General features: G+C 44.7%; 1 protein-coding gene across 1 annotated transcript in view; it reads left to right on the top strand.

The window, feature by feature from the left end:
• The window catches only part of BCORL1 (BCL6 corepressor like 1), a 47,798-nt gene extending 33,623 nt beyond the window's left edge, over window positions 1–14,175 (top strand). Inside the window, exon 14 of the mRNA XM_050964190.1 lies at window positions 12,508–14,175. Within this exon, the coding sequence (XP_050820147.1) occupies window positions 12,508–12,787 (280 nt within the window). The 3' untranslated portion in view covers window positions 12,788–14,175. The remainder of the gene's footprint in view (window positions 1–12,507) is intronic.
• The last annotated feature ends 753 nt before the right edge of the window (window positions 14,176–14,928 follow it).

Raw genomic sequence — 14,928 nt, 5'->3', positions numbered from 1 at the left:
TAAAAGAGGCAGTTAGAGGCAAAAAGACATCCTTTAAAAACTGGAAGTCAGATCCTACTGAGGAAAATGGAAAGGAGCATAAACTCTTGCAATCAACTGTAAAAGTATAATAAAGCAGGCCAAGAAAGACTTCAAAGAGCAACCAGCTAAGGACACACAAACTAACAGCAATAAATAAATTAAGTACATCAAAAGGAGGAAGCCTGCCAAACAGTGGGGCCACTGGATGATCGAGGTGCTAAAAGAGCACTCAAGGAAGACAAGGCTATTGTTCAGAAGCTAAATGAATTCTTTGAATCGGTCTTCACTGAAGAGGATATGTGGGAGATCCCTACACATGAAACATTCTTTCTAGGTGATAAATCTAAGGAACTGTCCCACATTGAGGTGTCAATAGAGGAGGTTTTGGAACAAACTGATAAATTAAACAGTAGTAAGTCACCAGGACCAGATGGTATTCATCCAAGAGTTGTGAAGGAACTCAAATATGAAATTGCAGAACTACTGTACTAGTTGTCGTATGTAATCTATGTCTTAAGTCAGCTTTTGTACCAGATGACAGGAGAGTAACTGATGTAACACTGATTTTTTAAAAAAAAAGGCTCCAGAGACAATCCTGGCAATTACAGGCTAATAAAGCTACCTTTAGTACCAGGCGAAGTGGTTGAAAGTATAGTGTGGAACAGAATTATCAGACCCACAGATGAACGTGATATATTGGGGAAGAGTCAACAAGGCTTTTGGAAAGGGAAATCACACCTCACTAATCTATTAAAATTCTTTGGGGGGGGGGGGGTCAACAACCATGTGGACAAGTGTGATCCAATGGATACAGTACCCTTGGACTTTCCATAAGCCTTTGACAAGGTCCCTCACCAAAAGCTCTTAAACTAAGCAATCATGGGATAAAAGGGAAGATTCTCTCATGGATCAGTAACTGCTTAAAAGATAGGAAACAAAGAGTAGTAATAAATTATCAGTTTTCACAGTGGAGAAATGGAAATAGCAGGCTCCCTCAAGGATCTGTACTGGGACCTGTGCTGCTCAACATATTCAGAAATGATCTGTAAAAAGGGGGTGAACAGTGAGGTGTCAAAATTTGCAGAAGATACAAAATTACTCAAGATAGTTAAGTCCAAAGCTGAGAGCCAAGAGTTACATGGGAGTCTTATAAAACTAGGTGACTGGGAAACAAAATGGCAGATGAAGTTCAATGTTGATAAATGCAAAGTAGTGCACATTGAAAAACACAGTCCCAACTATACATATAAAATGATGGGATCCAAATTAGCTGTTACCACTCAAGAAAGAGTCATTGTGGGTAGTTCTCTGTAAACATCCGGTCAATGTGCAGCGGCAGTCAAAAAAGCTAACAGTGTCAGGAACTATTAGGAAAGGTTTAGATAATAAAACAGAAAATATCATAATGCCTCTGTAGAAGTTCATGGTACACCCACATCTTGAATATTGCATGCAGATGTGGTTGCCTCATCTCAAAAAAGATATATTAGGGTATAGAGAAGGCAACAAAAATGATTAGGAGTATGGAATATTTTCCATAGAGGGAGAGATTAAAAAGACTGGAACTGTTCAGCTTGGAAAAGAGATGACTAGGGGGGATTTGATAAAGGTCTATACAATCATGAATGCTGTGGAGAAAGTGAATGAGAGTATTATTTACCTCTTCACATCACACAAGAATCTAGGGGTCACCCAATGAAATTAATAAAGAGCAGGATTAAAACATAATGCACCGTTAACCTGTGGAACTCATCGATATGGGATATTGTAAAGGCCAAACCTATAACTGGGTTCAAAAAGAATTAGATGATTTCATGGAGTATAGGTTCTTCAATGGCTATTAGCCAAGATAGTTACGAACCCAATCCCATGCTCCTGGTGCTTCTAAACCACTAACTGCTAGAAGCTGGGCCTGGAGAACAGGTTGTGGATCACTCCAAATTGTTCTGTTCTGTTCATTTCCTCTAAAGCATCTGGCATTGGCCACGGTCAGTGATAGGATACTGGGTTCTATGGAGCATTGGTCAGACCAAGTATGACCATTTTTATGTTCTAGCATAAATGTACTCTTAGAAATATTGTTCAGCTGAGATTCTGGAGCACAGCGATGTGGTAATAGGTGGATTTTCCTGACTGAGTTCATGGCATGCACCTTGACTTGCAAACCGTAGCTTTTGATTTGAAAAGGACTTTTCTTTCAAACTGTTCATGACTGCTATTGATAGAACTATATAATATTTTGCTTAAACTGCAAAATACAATCAATCAAAAAGGCAACATAAAAATGATCACTCCTCTTTCGGTCCCTGCTTACTGGAAAAATGTGAATGTTTACATAGTCCTACTGTCTAAATGGACGTGTGCTCATGGGTAGGTTAGATAGTCAGAAACTCAAAAGCCCTTAGCATTGCTCGTCACTGAGTGGGTCGCTGTTACAGCAGACAGACATTTCAAGTGGCAGTGTTTAGTGTTTAACTTTCAATTGCAAAAGCTGAAAGGCTCCAGTTTAAGTAATTTTGACAGGGAAATGTGTCCAGTGCCAGTTTGCAGAGGACAGAGAGGAGGCAGAAATAAGTGGTGGTATTTCCCCCAGGCTGCCATATTCTGAGCTTCACCCACTCTGATGCCAAAATGAGACAATGCAGATCTTCATAACAATTGCCCCTCTTTTTTCTTGCATGCTTTAACTGCCAGTGACTATGCAAAGGAGTGTTTAAAAAATTGGGTTTATCCTGCTGCATTGTCTCTGTTTCTTTGACTTATCAAGGAAGGGTTGGAACGTGAGAGTTTTCTTGCTAGTTTTTTCCCTTAAGCCTTGTTTACACTCACACACACTCACACTGTACTGTTTAAATCAGTTAGGCCCTGATGTAGTTGAGTGGTGCAGCCCCCAAGTATAGATGTTCTGAAATAGATTTGAGAGGCCTGAAAGTTACTTTAGCTTAGTGCCCACACGAGGGGCTTGGCATCAGTTAAACTAAACCAGTTTGTAAACTATTTTAGTTATAGTACAATTTTTGTTATAAGATGTAAAAACTCCTTTCCCTTAATTGCTCAGCGTTTATTCTCTTGACTCTTGTGATTTCACCAGTGCACGAGTTCTTTAGTCCATCAGTCTAGACAGGATCTGAATTTATCATGCTTAAAATAAAGTAGAAATAAAAACTCCGGTGGGCGACAATGGACGCTTCAGCTTTTCTTGATGCATCATAACAAAAACTGGGAGGGGCACTAGCCCAGCTTTCCTTTGGTACCCGGTCCGCGTTCCCTCCCAGCTTGTCCGGTCCAGGCAGAGTTTCTCAGATCCACAGGGACACAATACAGTCCAGTACATGTATAGTTTGTGTATGCAATGTATGACTATACTTTGCTGTGAAGCACCGCATGGAGGACTGCAGCTGGTGTGAATGTGGCACTTGGACATCACACTACATTTGGAGAAGGGAGGTCTCCAGCAGCTGTGAAGGAGCAACCAGTACAATTCAGCTGGTGAAGTTTTTGGCATCTACATTGTTTGCTCTTGCCCAGAGGCTGCCCTTGTGTGCTAGCTGTTACCTGAGGACACAGCATGACAAGTCCCAAAGAGCTTACATTGAAGTCTTTTCACCACATGCCATGGTATGCACATAGGTCATTATGTGCTGCAAATAATTTGATACATAGTTTTTATGCACATAATCCTATATCTGACGAAGAGACCCCAGTTTTTGATATTTTATTTCAAAATAAGATAGAAGCTGAATGGTGCCTGGTTTGACCTTCCTTCTAGCTGCCACCGATTTCCGCACCTGAAATCAAGTCTGTGTGCGGGGCCAGCAACTCGTATCAAAAACTGGGCCTGAGACCTTCCTGGATATGTCCCTGTGCAGCTTCAAAGCACCACCTGGAGTAGGTCTACTGAGGAGGAGCCCAGTGAATTCCAGACTGACTTTCCTCTTTGGAACAAAAGGAGAACTGGGCCTCCTCGGTCCCTGCCTATCTTGTAAGGATAGTTCTTAAGGGCTGCAGGAGAATGAGCTCCCACAATGAATTTCACAAGGTTCATGGGAGCATCCTTTCTTCCTTTTTGTAGACCTGGGAAATTCCATCAGGAAACACAGGGCTCATTAAGGCTGGACAGTTAGCAGCCAGAAATCAGAGGATGCCAGCCCTCATGTATTAAGGCATTATGATAGAGGCTTAAAGACATGCACATACTATTTCTTTGATAGTGCAGTATATCATACAGCTGTTCTGATAGCCTCGAAAGCTGGGCAGTGACTGAGGTGAGCTCAATGCGAACTTTGGGCTTCCCTGACTTCAGAGTGTTTATGGGTGCAACTTGGACCTTCACCCAACACAGAGTGCAGTTGGAATTTCTCAGGATTTTTTTGTACTCCCTGTAAGTGTAAGTTACTGAAGCCTGTGCCTGGGAATGACCAAAGTGCCAAGCATTCTCTTGCCATCACCAGAGCTGGACTACTGTTGACAGCTGGATTTTCCAGTGTCCCAAGCATGTGTACATTTATTTTTACATCTGGCAGGGCAACCAGATCTTTGCTCACATGCTGATTGCTGGCTTGCTTTTGTTCTGTTTCAGTTCCAATGCAGTGTTAGAGACCACTGTCACAAACTAGTGCTGTAGCTGTATCTTCTCTCAAAGCAACTGGCAAACAGTTTCCCAATATCACCAACTGCTAGTACCTAGCTGGAGCACTTTTTTTAGACCAGCTGTTAGCACCCTCTTGCAATTAAAGTGAGGGAGGAGTTTGATGGTAATGAGACCCATGTGATGAAGCAAGTTTGGGGTCACACCATTGCATCCCAGTGCTCACACCACTTTGGTAAGCCCAGTAAACTTTCCCATGCACTGAGTCTGGCTCCTTGATGAGAGAGAAACCATCATGGGTTTTTAAACCACCCTCTACCATCTTGCCATGGGTACTGTCAGAGACAAGATGGTGTAGCTGGTCTGCTATTGTCTGTTTCAGTATGTCCGATGGCTGGAAGTGACCAATCTGTCTTATGTATGTGTGTCCAAGGGGACATGACAATACATGTACCAAAGTTGACCATAGCAGCAGCAGGGAAGTGTGCAATATGGGTCATTCCACATGGGTTTGTGAGGGAGATTAGGACCTAATTCCAGGTCTTGGATTGATGAAGGTTAATTCTTGCCTGTGGGAGGTTAAATTACCAGCCACACAAGTATGGGCCAGACCCTCACTCAAGAAGCCATCATTAACATTAATGACCTTACCGGTCTATTCAGGGGTAGTACCATATGACTGGAGAATAGCTAACATTGTACCTCTGTTTAAGAAGTGGGGGGATGTGATCTGGTTAATAACATACTTTTTAGTCATACAAGGCTTTAGAACACATTGTGAAGGAAAGGATCATTACATTCATGGAGTTAAATGGTAGAGAGGATGTGAGGCAACATACTTTTACCAAAGGTAGATCATGCCAGGGTAACCTGACTTCCTTCTTTGAGACAATAACTGATTATTTTAGAGAAGGGAAGTGCAGCAGATCTAATATACTTGTACTTCAGTAAATCATTTGGCACAGTACCACATGTGAAATTATTAAATACATTATGGAGAATAGGGAGCAGTACAAGCATTGTAAGGTGGATAAGGAACTGGCTAAATGGAAGAAGGCAACAGGTTGTTGTGAAAGGTGGATTATTGGACAGGAGGGAGGTTACTAGTGGAGCTCCTCAAGGATTGGCCTTGGGACCGATCTTAGTCAATATTTTTATTAATGAGCTTGGCACAAAAAGCAGGAGTGTGCTAATGATGTTTGCTGATGATACAAATGTGGGAGGCATCGTCAGTACAGAGGAGGATCAGAACATTATACAGGAAGATCTGAATAAACTTGAAGATGGGAGTGACAGAAATGGGATGAAATTCAGTGCACTTACGGTCTAATAAGAATTTCTGGTACAAGCTGTGGCTCATCAGTTGGAAATGGCAGAGATGGAGAGAGATCTGGATGAATGGGCTGATCAGGATGACTATGAGCCATCAATGTGATGCAGCTGTAAAAAAGGCAAATGTGATCCTAGGATGTATCAGACGAGGCATTTCTAGTGGAGATTGGGGAGTATTAATGCTATTGAAATTCTGTGTACAATTCCAGTCACCCATGATTAAGAAAGATGAATTCAGACTGGAATAGGTACAGAAAAGAAGAGGGGAATGGAGGGCCTATCTTACAAGAGGAGATGGGAAGAGCTTGGCTTATTTAGCCTATCTATAAGAAGACAGAGAGGGGATCTGTTTGCTCTCTGTAAATACATCAGGAAGGTAAATACCAGGGAGGGAGAAGAGCTCTTTAAGATAAAGGATGCTGTTGGCACAAGAACAAATGGGTATAAACTGACCATGAACAAATTTGGGCTGGAAATTAGAAGAAGGTTTTTAACTATCTGAGTAACGAGGTTTGGAAACAGCCTTCCAGTACAAGTTGTGGGGGCAAACAACTTAGTTAGTTTTGAGAGAGAGCGGGACAAATTTCTCAGTCAGATTGTATGATGGGGTTGCTTTTGATGATGGGGGATAGGCTTGGTAGCCCTGTGGAGTAGGGGGTCCCTTCTAGATTATTTTATGTTTCTAAAAGTTCATGCTTCAGGGCTTCAGACAGCCATCTTCAGGGATCAGGAAGGGATTCTCCCTCTTCCCTGTCCATGTATTCTGTCTGTTTTTAAAATCTTTTTCCTTTAAAGCTCAGGGATGGCCTTGGCTGGAGATGGGACATAGAATGGGGTGGACCAGTGCTCTGAGGTGGCACTGAGCATTCTGTCTTTCAGGTGCTTGGCTGGCTGGTTCTTGCTCACATGATCAGATTCATAGATTCTAGGACTGGAAGGGACCTTGAGAGTCATCAAGTCCAGTCCCCTGCCCTCATGGCAGGTCCAAATACTGTCTAGACCATCCCTGATAGACATTTATATAACCTACTCCTAAATATCTCCAGAGATGGAGATTCTGCAACCTCCGTAGGCAATTTGTTCCAGCGTTTAACCACCCTGACAGTTAGGAACTTTTTCCTAATGTCCAAGTGAAACCTTCCTTGCTGCAGTTTAAGCCCATTGCTGCTTGTTCTATCCTTAGGGGCTAAGATGAACAAGTTTTCTCCCTCCTCCTTCTGACACCCTTTTAGATACCTGAAAACTTCGATCATGTACCCTCGGTCTTCTCTTTTCCGAACTAAACAAACCCAGTTCTTTCAGCCTTCCTTCGTAGGTCATGTTCTCTAGACCTTTAATCATTCTTGTTGCTCTTCTCTGGACCCTCTCCAATTTCTCCACATCTTTCTTGAAATGCGTTGCCCAGAACTGTAGACAATACTCCAGTGGAGGCCTAACCAGCACAGAGTAGAGGGAAAGAATGACTTCTTGTGTCTTGCTCACAACACACCTGTTAATGCATCCCAGAATCATATTTGCTTTTTTTTGCAACAGCATCACACTGTTGACTCATATTTAGCTTGTGGTCCACTATAACCCCTAGATCCCTTTCTGCCATACTCCTTCCTAGACAGTCTCTTCCCATTCTGTATGTGTGAAACTGATTGATTGTTCCTTCCTAAGTGGAGCACTTGGCATTTGTCTTTATTAAACTTCATCCTGTTTACCTCATACTATTTCTCCAGTTTGTCCAGATCATTTTGAATTGTGACCCTATCCTCCAAAGCAGTTGCAATCCCTCCCAGTTTGGTATCATCTGCAAACTTAATAAGCGTACTTTCCATGCCAATATCTAAGTTGTTGATGAAGATATTGAACAGAGCTGGTCCCAAAACAGACCCCTGCGGAACCCCACTTGTTATATCTGTCCAGTGGGATTGGGAACCATTTATAACTACTCTCTGAGTATGGTTATCCAGCCAGTTGTGCACCCACCTTATAGTAGCCCCATCTAAGTTGTATTTGCCTAGTTTATTGATAAGAATATCATGTGAGACCGTATAAAATGCGTTACTAAAGTCTGCCAATCAGCTAGACCCTGGTATACCTATAGGTGGCTGGGAAGGAATTTTCTGCCAGGTCGGATTGGCAGTGATTTTGGGGCATTTTGCCTTGCTCTGCAGTGTGTGGGGGTGCGGGTCACTTGCCTGGATTATCTGAGTATCTCTCACTTAATCATCTCCCTGCCAGAGCAGGGGCCTCAGATACGGTGTGCCTTGTTCCCTCGTTCTCTACCTGTAGCACATAACAGTCTAGTCTCCTGTGGGCTGAGATACTTTTCGTCTCATCTCAGTTGTTGGGTTTAGTGTGTGGATGCTGGGTGGTGTTGGTGGCTTGTTATATACAGGAGGTCAGACTAGGTGAGCCCTTCTGACTTTACACACTGACTGTGACAAAACAGCTCTGGGTTAATCTGGAGTCGTCCAGGCCTGGATCCCTATCATTCTAGTTTCTGGCCTGGGAATAGTTCATAGACAGGACTGGGTCAAGGTCAGTGATCTGGCTGTGCAGACACATCACATGTCTGGGCTGCTGCTGTTGGCAGTCTTTCATTGATCATGCTCTGCTACTCAGCTGCCCCTGAGGGTCCAGCAAGGGTGCGGTTGTACTACGAGGTCTCATGTTGGGCAATTTCATATCCATCCTCAGAGGCCCTTCTCATGGGAGATCCTTTCTGCTCAGCATTTACCTTCAGGGGATCAATGGCTATTTAGGGCTTCCATGACACTGCTCCATATCTCCTCATCCACACTAGGCAGTGCCTGCTTCAGAAGGACCTGACTGGCTCGCTGCCCCCCAAGTGGTTAGAAGGGGAAAGTACCATGAGGAATTGATGAGACTTAAGGTTATTTCACAGCTGCTGGGGTACAGCCATCCCTTGCCAGAGAGATTCACTGTCATAGCCATTGGCCCTTGGCTACTCATGGGTTCCCAAAGAGCCTCAGTGCAGAGTAACCAAAGGGAACCAATGCAGAGAGAGACTGACTGACTGGAAATCCTGTGTGTTATAGGAATCTGGGAGGTTGCAGGTAACTCTGCAGGGACCAAAACGCTCGAACAGAGCTGGGCTTTCCTAGCAGGCTCTCCCTTTAAAGCAGCTGTTGGCTCTAATCCTGAAAGCACTTCCTGGTTTGGGATGTGACATCCGTAGAGATCACATCAGTTACTGAGATCAGCATCACTCTCTTGCTGACAATCCTAGATCTGCCCTTGGAGCTGGGGGCAGGGAGCGCTGCTGTGCAAGTTGGTCACAAGCATCTGAGGTGGCTGATTTGCAGAGCTGCTTGTGAGATGCACCTTCCTGGTCCAGCTCACACCAGCCAATAGGCTTGGGTGAGCCTGTGCAGGGAGAGGAGTTGCTGTGGTGCCTGTTGTGAGCATTTTAACGTAGTATGCTACTGCTTTTACTTTGCAGGGAGAACACAGAATCAGCAGGTCCCAGGTGCATGAAAGCCAGTCACTCGGGATCATTCCACATGGGGCTTGGGGACCTGGGGATGTGCAAGAAGACCTGTTCCTTTGTGGGGAGAGAGGTCTGGAGCGGTGTCAAGCTCTGCAATCATGCAGGGCATGGAGTGACTGCACTTCCAGAGTGGGAAAGTCTTGGGCATCTGTCTCAGGAAGAGGGAGTGTCAGGATGAACAGGGTACATTTGGGGGCATCCAGAAGGTGTGCGGGGGGACTGCTTCTCCCCTTCCTTGACTCTGTGAGTTGGCCTAGAACAGGAGGGAACAAGTTCAAGCCCGAGGGGAGAATAGGGGTCCAGCATGTGAGTGCTCCAGTGGAAATTAGGCCATGAAATGCACTTGTCCAGCAAGGTGTCAGTTTCACCAGCCAGTCTGGCCAATGGCTTCTTCCTTCTGCAATGGACTCCAACTCCCAGGACAAGACAAGGTCAAGGCAGGCCTGAATTCTTGAGACCTGGCATTGTGGGGTATGTGTTGTTCAATGTGGCTTTGTAGGGGAGGCTCTAACCTCATAGATTCCAAGGCCAGAAAGGACCATTGTGATCATCTAGTCTGATGTACTGTATGACACAGGCCATAGAACTGCCCCCAGATAATTCTTAGAGCAGATCTTCTAGAAAAACATCCAGTCTGGATTTTAAAATTGTAATTCGTGGAGAATCCACCACAGCTCTTGGTAAATTGTTCCAATGGTTAATTACTCTCTTTGTTAAAAATGTACACCTTATTTCCAGTCTGCATTGATATAGCTTCAACTTCCAGCCATTGGATTGTGTTATCTCTGCTGTATTGAAGAGCTCACTGTTAAAGATTTGTTCCCCAAGTAGGTATTTATAGACTATAATCAAGTCACTCCTTAACCTTCTTTTTGTTAAGATAAATAGATTGAGCTCCTTGAGTCTGTCATCCAAAGGCATGCTTTCTAATCCTTTCATCATTCTCATGGCTCTTCTCCGAACCCTCTCCAGTTTATCAACATCTCTCTTTGATGTGAACTTCTCACAGGATTCCAGTAGAAGTCACACCAGTGGCAAATACAAAGTAAAATAACCTCAGTACTCCTACTTGAGATTCCCCTGTTTATGCATCCCAGAATCACATTAGCTCTTTTGGCCACAGTGTCTCATTGGGAGCTCATGTTCAGCAGATTATCCACCACCTCTTCCAAATCTTTTTCAGAGTCACTGCTTTGCAAGATGGAGTCCCCATCCTGGAAGTATGTCCTACATTTCTTGTTCCTAGGTGTATACATTTACATTTTAACATAATTAAAACACATGTTGTTTCCTTGCACCCAGATTACCAAGTGATCCAGATCTCGCTTCCTGTTGTGTTCATAATTTACCTCTCCCCCAATTTTTGTGTCATCTGCAAACTTTATCAGTGATGATTTTGGTTTCTTTCAGGTCATTAATAAAAATGTTAAATAGCGTAGAGTCAAGAACCGATCAGTGCAGGACACCACTAGAAACACACCCTACTTGATGATTCCCTGTTCACTATTACATTTTGACACACATCTGCCAGATTTTAATCTATTTAATGTGTGCCATGTTAATTTTAATCTTTCAAGTTTTTAATCAAAAAATGTAGCAAGTCAAATGCCTTACAGAAATCTAAGTATCAGCAGTATTACGTTTATCTACCAAACTTGTAATCTTATCAGAAAAAAAATCAAGTTAGTTTAACAGGATCTATTTTCCACAAACCCATGTTGAATGGCATTAATTTTATTATCCTCCTTTAATTATTTATTTGTTTATTAATTTATTAATCAATTCCCATAGCAGCCACTCCATCATGTGGGGATTAGTGTCAGACTGACAGGCCTGTAGTTAGCTGAATCATTCCATTTACCCTTTTAAAATATTGGCACAACATTAGCTTTCTTCCAGTCTTCTTGAACTTCCCTGGTATTCCAAGACTTACGGAAAATCAACATTAACAATCCAGTGAGTTCCTCAGTCAGCTTTTTTTAAAACTCTTGGATGCAAGTTATCCAGACCTACTGAGTTACAAATGTCTAACTTAAATAGATGTTGTTTAACATCCTCCGTCAAGAATGTTAAACAGAATGGAAGGAGTGTAATCATAGGATATGATTGTCGTCTGTTTTTTGCCAAATACGGAACAGAAGTATTTATTGAACATTTATGCCTTTTCTGCATTATTATTGATAATTCTATTTCCATCTAGTTAATGAACCAATGCCATTGTTAGAATTCTTTTTGTTCCTATTATACTTTTAAAACTCCCTCTCATTTTCCTTAACTCTACTGGTCGTAGATTTCGCCTTGTGTCTTTGCTTCCCTTATCAATTTTCTACAATTCCTAGCTTCTGATTTATATTTGTTACTATCAGCTTTCCCTGTCTTCTATTTACTATACATATTTTTTTTCATTTTTTATAGTTGCTTTCACTTCAAGTTTTTTTTAAACCAATACTGCCTTCTTCCTTAATTGTTTATTTTTTTTAGGAGTCTAATAAAGCTTTCTTAAACAATTCCTAATGATCAATCACATTTTTCTGAATAAATTCTTCCTATCAGCAGTTTTGGCTCATAATTGTTTTCATCTTTGTCAGCTTGGCTCTTTTTGAAGCATCAGCTATATATAGCACTGATCTGGACTTTATTCTGCCTGCATGTTATAAATGTGATCAAGTCCTGATCACTTGTACCTAAGTCACCATTAATTGTAGTTCAGTGATCAGTTCCTCTCTGTCAAGGTCTGTCGTAGCATTTTCCAGTATTAGCTGCAGTGCTTTTTTGAATTAGTAAATTGTTGTCTATAATATTAGAAATTTCAAGGACGTTTTAGTCCTGACATCATGAGACCTCCAGCATATGTTACTCAAATTAAAGTCCCGTGTTATGCAGCTTTTTTCCCTTTCTATCCTAGATAAGTGCAGAGGAGCCAGTTTTCATGTGATTAGCAGATACCAACTAATATCTGCCTTGTGCTGGATCTGTGTGGTTGGGCTGTTCCCTGTGGTGCTGGTGGGGGTATGTGGAATGGGTCCCTCTTCACTAACCTGTGCCTCTCTTACTGCTCTCACAGGCCCTGCAACTGGTTTCTCTTCTCTGACGTTCTCAAGAGGCTGAAGCTTTCCTCTCGCATATTCCAGGCTCGCTTTCCACACTTTGAAATTGCTACCCTGCCCAAGGCGGAGTTCCAGCGTCAGGTGTCCTCAAGCCAGCTGCTGGCCCAGGAGGAGGTGCCAGAGAGCCCCGAGCTGCTCCTCCATGGCCCTGCAGAGACAGTGGAGCTGGTGCGCTATGAGCCAGAGCTACTGCAGCTCCTGGGCTCAGCAGTGGAGTTCCAGGCCTGGAGCAGCTGACGGGGGCTGGAGCTCTCCCCGCATTGGACTGCGTCATGAGGCAATAAGATGGACTGATGGGAAGCAGCCTTTTCAATGCCAGCAGCGGGGCCTGGAGTCTTTGGCTGTTTTATTCTCTCCTTGCGGCCCCTGAACTCCGACTGGGGAGAGACTCCACTTGTCTCCAAGGACTTCCCAGAGTCCCTTTCTGATGAGCAGCAGCAGATGCAGCTCTCTGCAGGTCCCCTTCTAGATCAGCTGGGAAGCTCGGACCTGCCCACTGGGCTACCCTAGCTGGGCCCTCCTGGCTGTAGGACCATGGGCTCTGAAGTGAGGGGCAGTGCGTGCTTCTGCCCTGCTCCCCCCATAGAAATGCGCCTCTCTCTCAAGCTGCCCTCCCCCTAATGTCTTCCATAGTATTTATTTAATTAGTATTTAATTTGTAATGTTTCTTTGGTTTCTGCTGAGTCTGTATCACTGTGATTATTTGAGCCCCGGGCTGTGATGAAGAGGGCTTCTTCTGGGCCCTCTCCCAGGATACGCCCAGAGGACACTGCTCTCCCATGAGCAGCTAGCTGTCCAGTGACCGAACTGCTGCGGCCTGGCAGCAAAGGGACCATCTCTCACAACAGTCCCCAGGTTAAATTCTAGGGCCCGTGGGCAGCCCCTTCCCTCAGCAGCTTCTGCTGGGGCTGTTCCCTTCCCAAAAGCAAGTCCAGCTGAGAGCTGTTCTCCAGCCCAGGGTTCAGTCTCGCCCAGGTGCTCACCTGGCTGTCTCATGCATTTCACTTACATCGCTTGTTTCTGGATTCTTCTGGGCCACTTTGAAAAGGCAGCTGCAGCCCGAGAGCTATTCTAAAGCCACAGACAGGGACTCCAGCTGCCTCCCATCCTCATGGGCTCCTGCTGCCGGAGGACCATCCTCCTTGATGCAGTGTCTGCATGCAGACAGGCCCCTTCCTCCACCCCTGTCTGTGCCCCTTTCTTCTGTTCAGAGGAGCAGTTCTACTGCAGAGAGCTGGCCTGAGGGGGCAAGTGCCTGCCCCTGGCAGGAGCAGAGAGCAGGGCTGCACCGCTGTGTAGATGGTACAGTTTTATTGTACAGGTGCTAACAAGGATGCTGAGGACTGGACAATCTGTTTCCTGGCTCTCCCCTGTCCTGCCCTGCAGTGGGAGTGTTGGGTGGTTTTTTCTTTGTGTTGTGTTTCGTCCCAGCTGGGGCAGTTGTAGCCTCCCCTGACCACCACTTGTCTGCCTCCCCCTCCTTGGGACCAGACAGTTCCTTTTTTAAGCTGAGGGTTATTGCCTTTGGGTGTGTATTCTGGCTGCTCTTTCTGATTTCTGTTTTATTATAAACAACCGGCTGTGGTGTCAAAAAACACTTATGTACAGAAAAACCTGCATCAGGCCCTCTGCCTCCTGGCTCTTTTATCGCTGTGTGTGTCGTGTCCTGTTAACTGGTGGTGGCAGGGAGGAAGCACTGTTTTTGGGATGAGAACTCCTGTACTCGCAGGGTGGGGTGAGAGAAATGACCCTGGGCTCTGCACACTGCTCAGTGAGCTGCTGTTCCCTGCTGTCTGTACTGTGAGATCTACTGCTACAGCCCTGTTACGGCTGAGTAAGAGCCCAGCCCTGCCCCCTTGCTTGCCTGAGGGTAGCATCCTCTTCCAGTGTGCTTTCCTAGAGCCTTATATCCACCAGGCAGGGGATCAGCTGGGGCAAGTGAAAGCAGGGTCCCACTTCTGCCCCTGTAGCCCAAACTGCTTTAGTGCAGCCTGCTCCAGTGTGCCTCAGCCTTCTGCTCCTTTCCCTGCAAGCAGAGGGGCACCTTCTGTGCATATAGCTGCTGCTACTCACTGCAGCAGCTGTGCACAGTGAGATGACACAAAAAGGCAAGGCTGGGCTCTTGCTCAGTCAGTGTTTTAAATCTTCAGCTGTGCTTCAGCCTAGCTCCATGGAGGAGCTGTTACTCCCAAGGACAGAGTAATACCAGCCTTGGAGTCTAGGCCTGGCCTCTCACCTCAGCACACGTGTGCACAAGCTGCTGGGCACCTGCTCACAGGCCAGGGGCAGCAGTAGGGAGTAACATAAGAAGGAACTTCTAACAGGGGTTTGGAGGCCCAGGCATAGAGCTCCAGCCCCAGGACCTTGGCCCAGGCATG

Source organism: Gopherus flavomarginatus, chromosome 8 (genome assembly GCF_025201925.1).
Source record: "Gopherus flavomarginatus isolate rGopFla2 chromosome 8, rGopFla2.mat.asm, whole genome shotgun sequence".
NCBI lineage: Eukaryota > Metazoa > Chordata > Testudines > Testudinidae > Gopherus > Gopherus flavomarginatus.
This window is presented reverse-complemented; position numbering and strand designations above follow the sequence as displayed.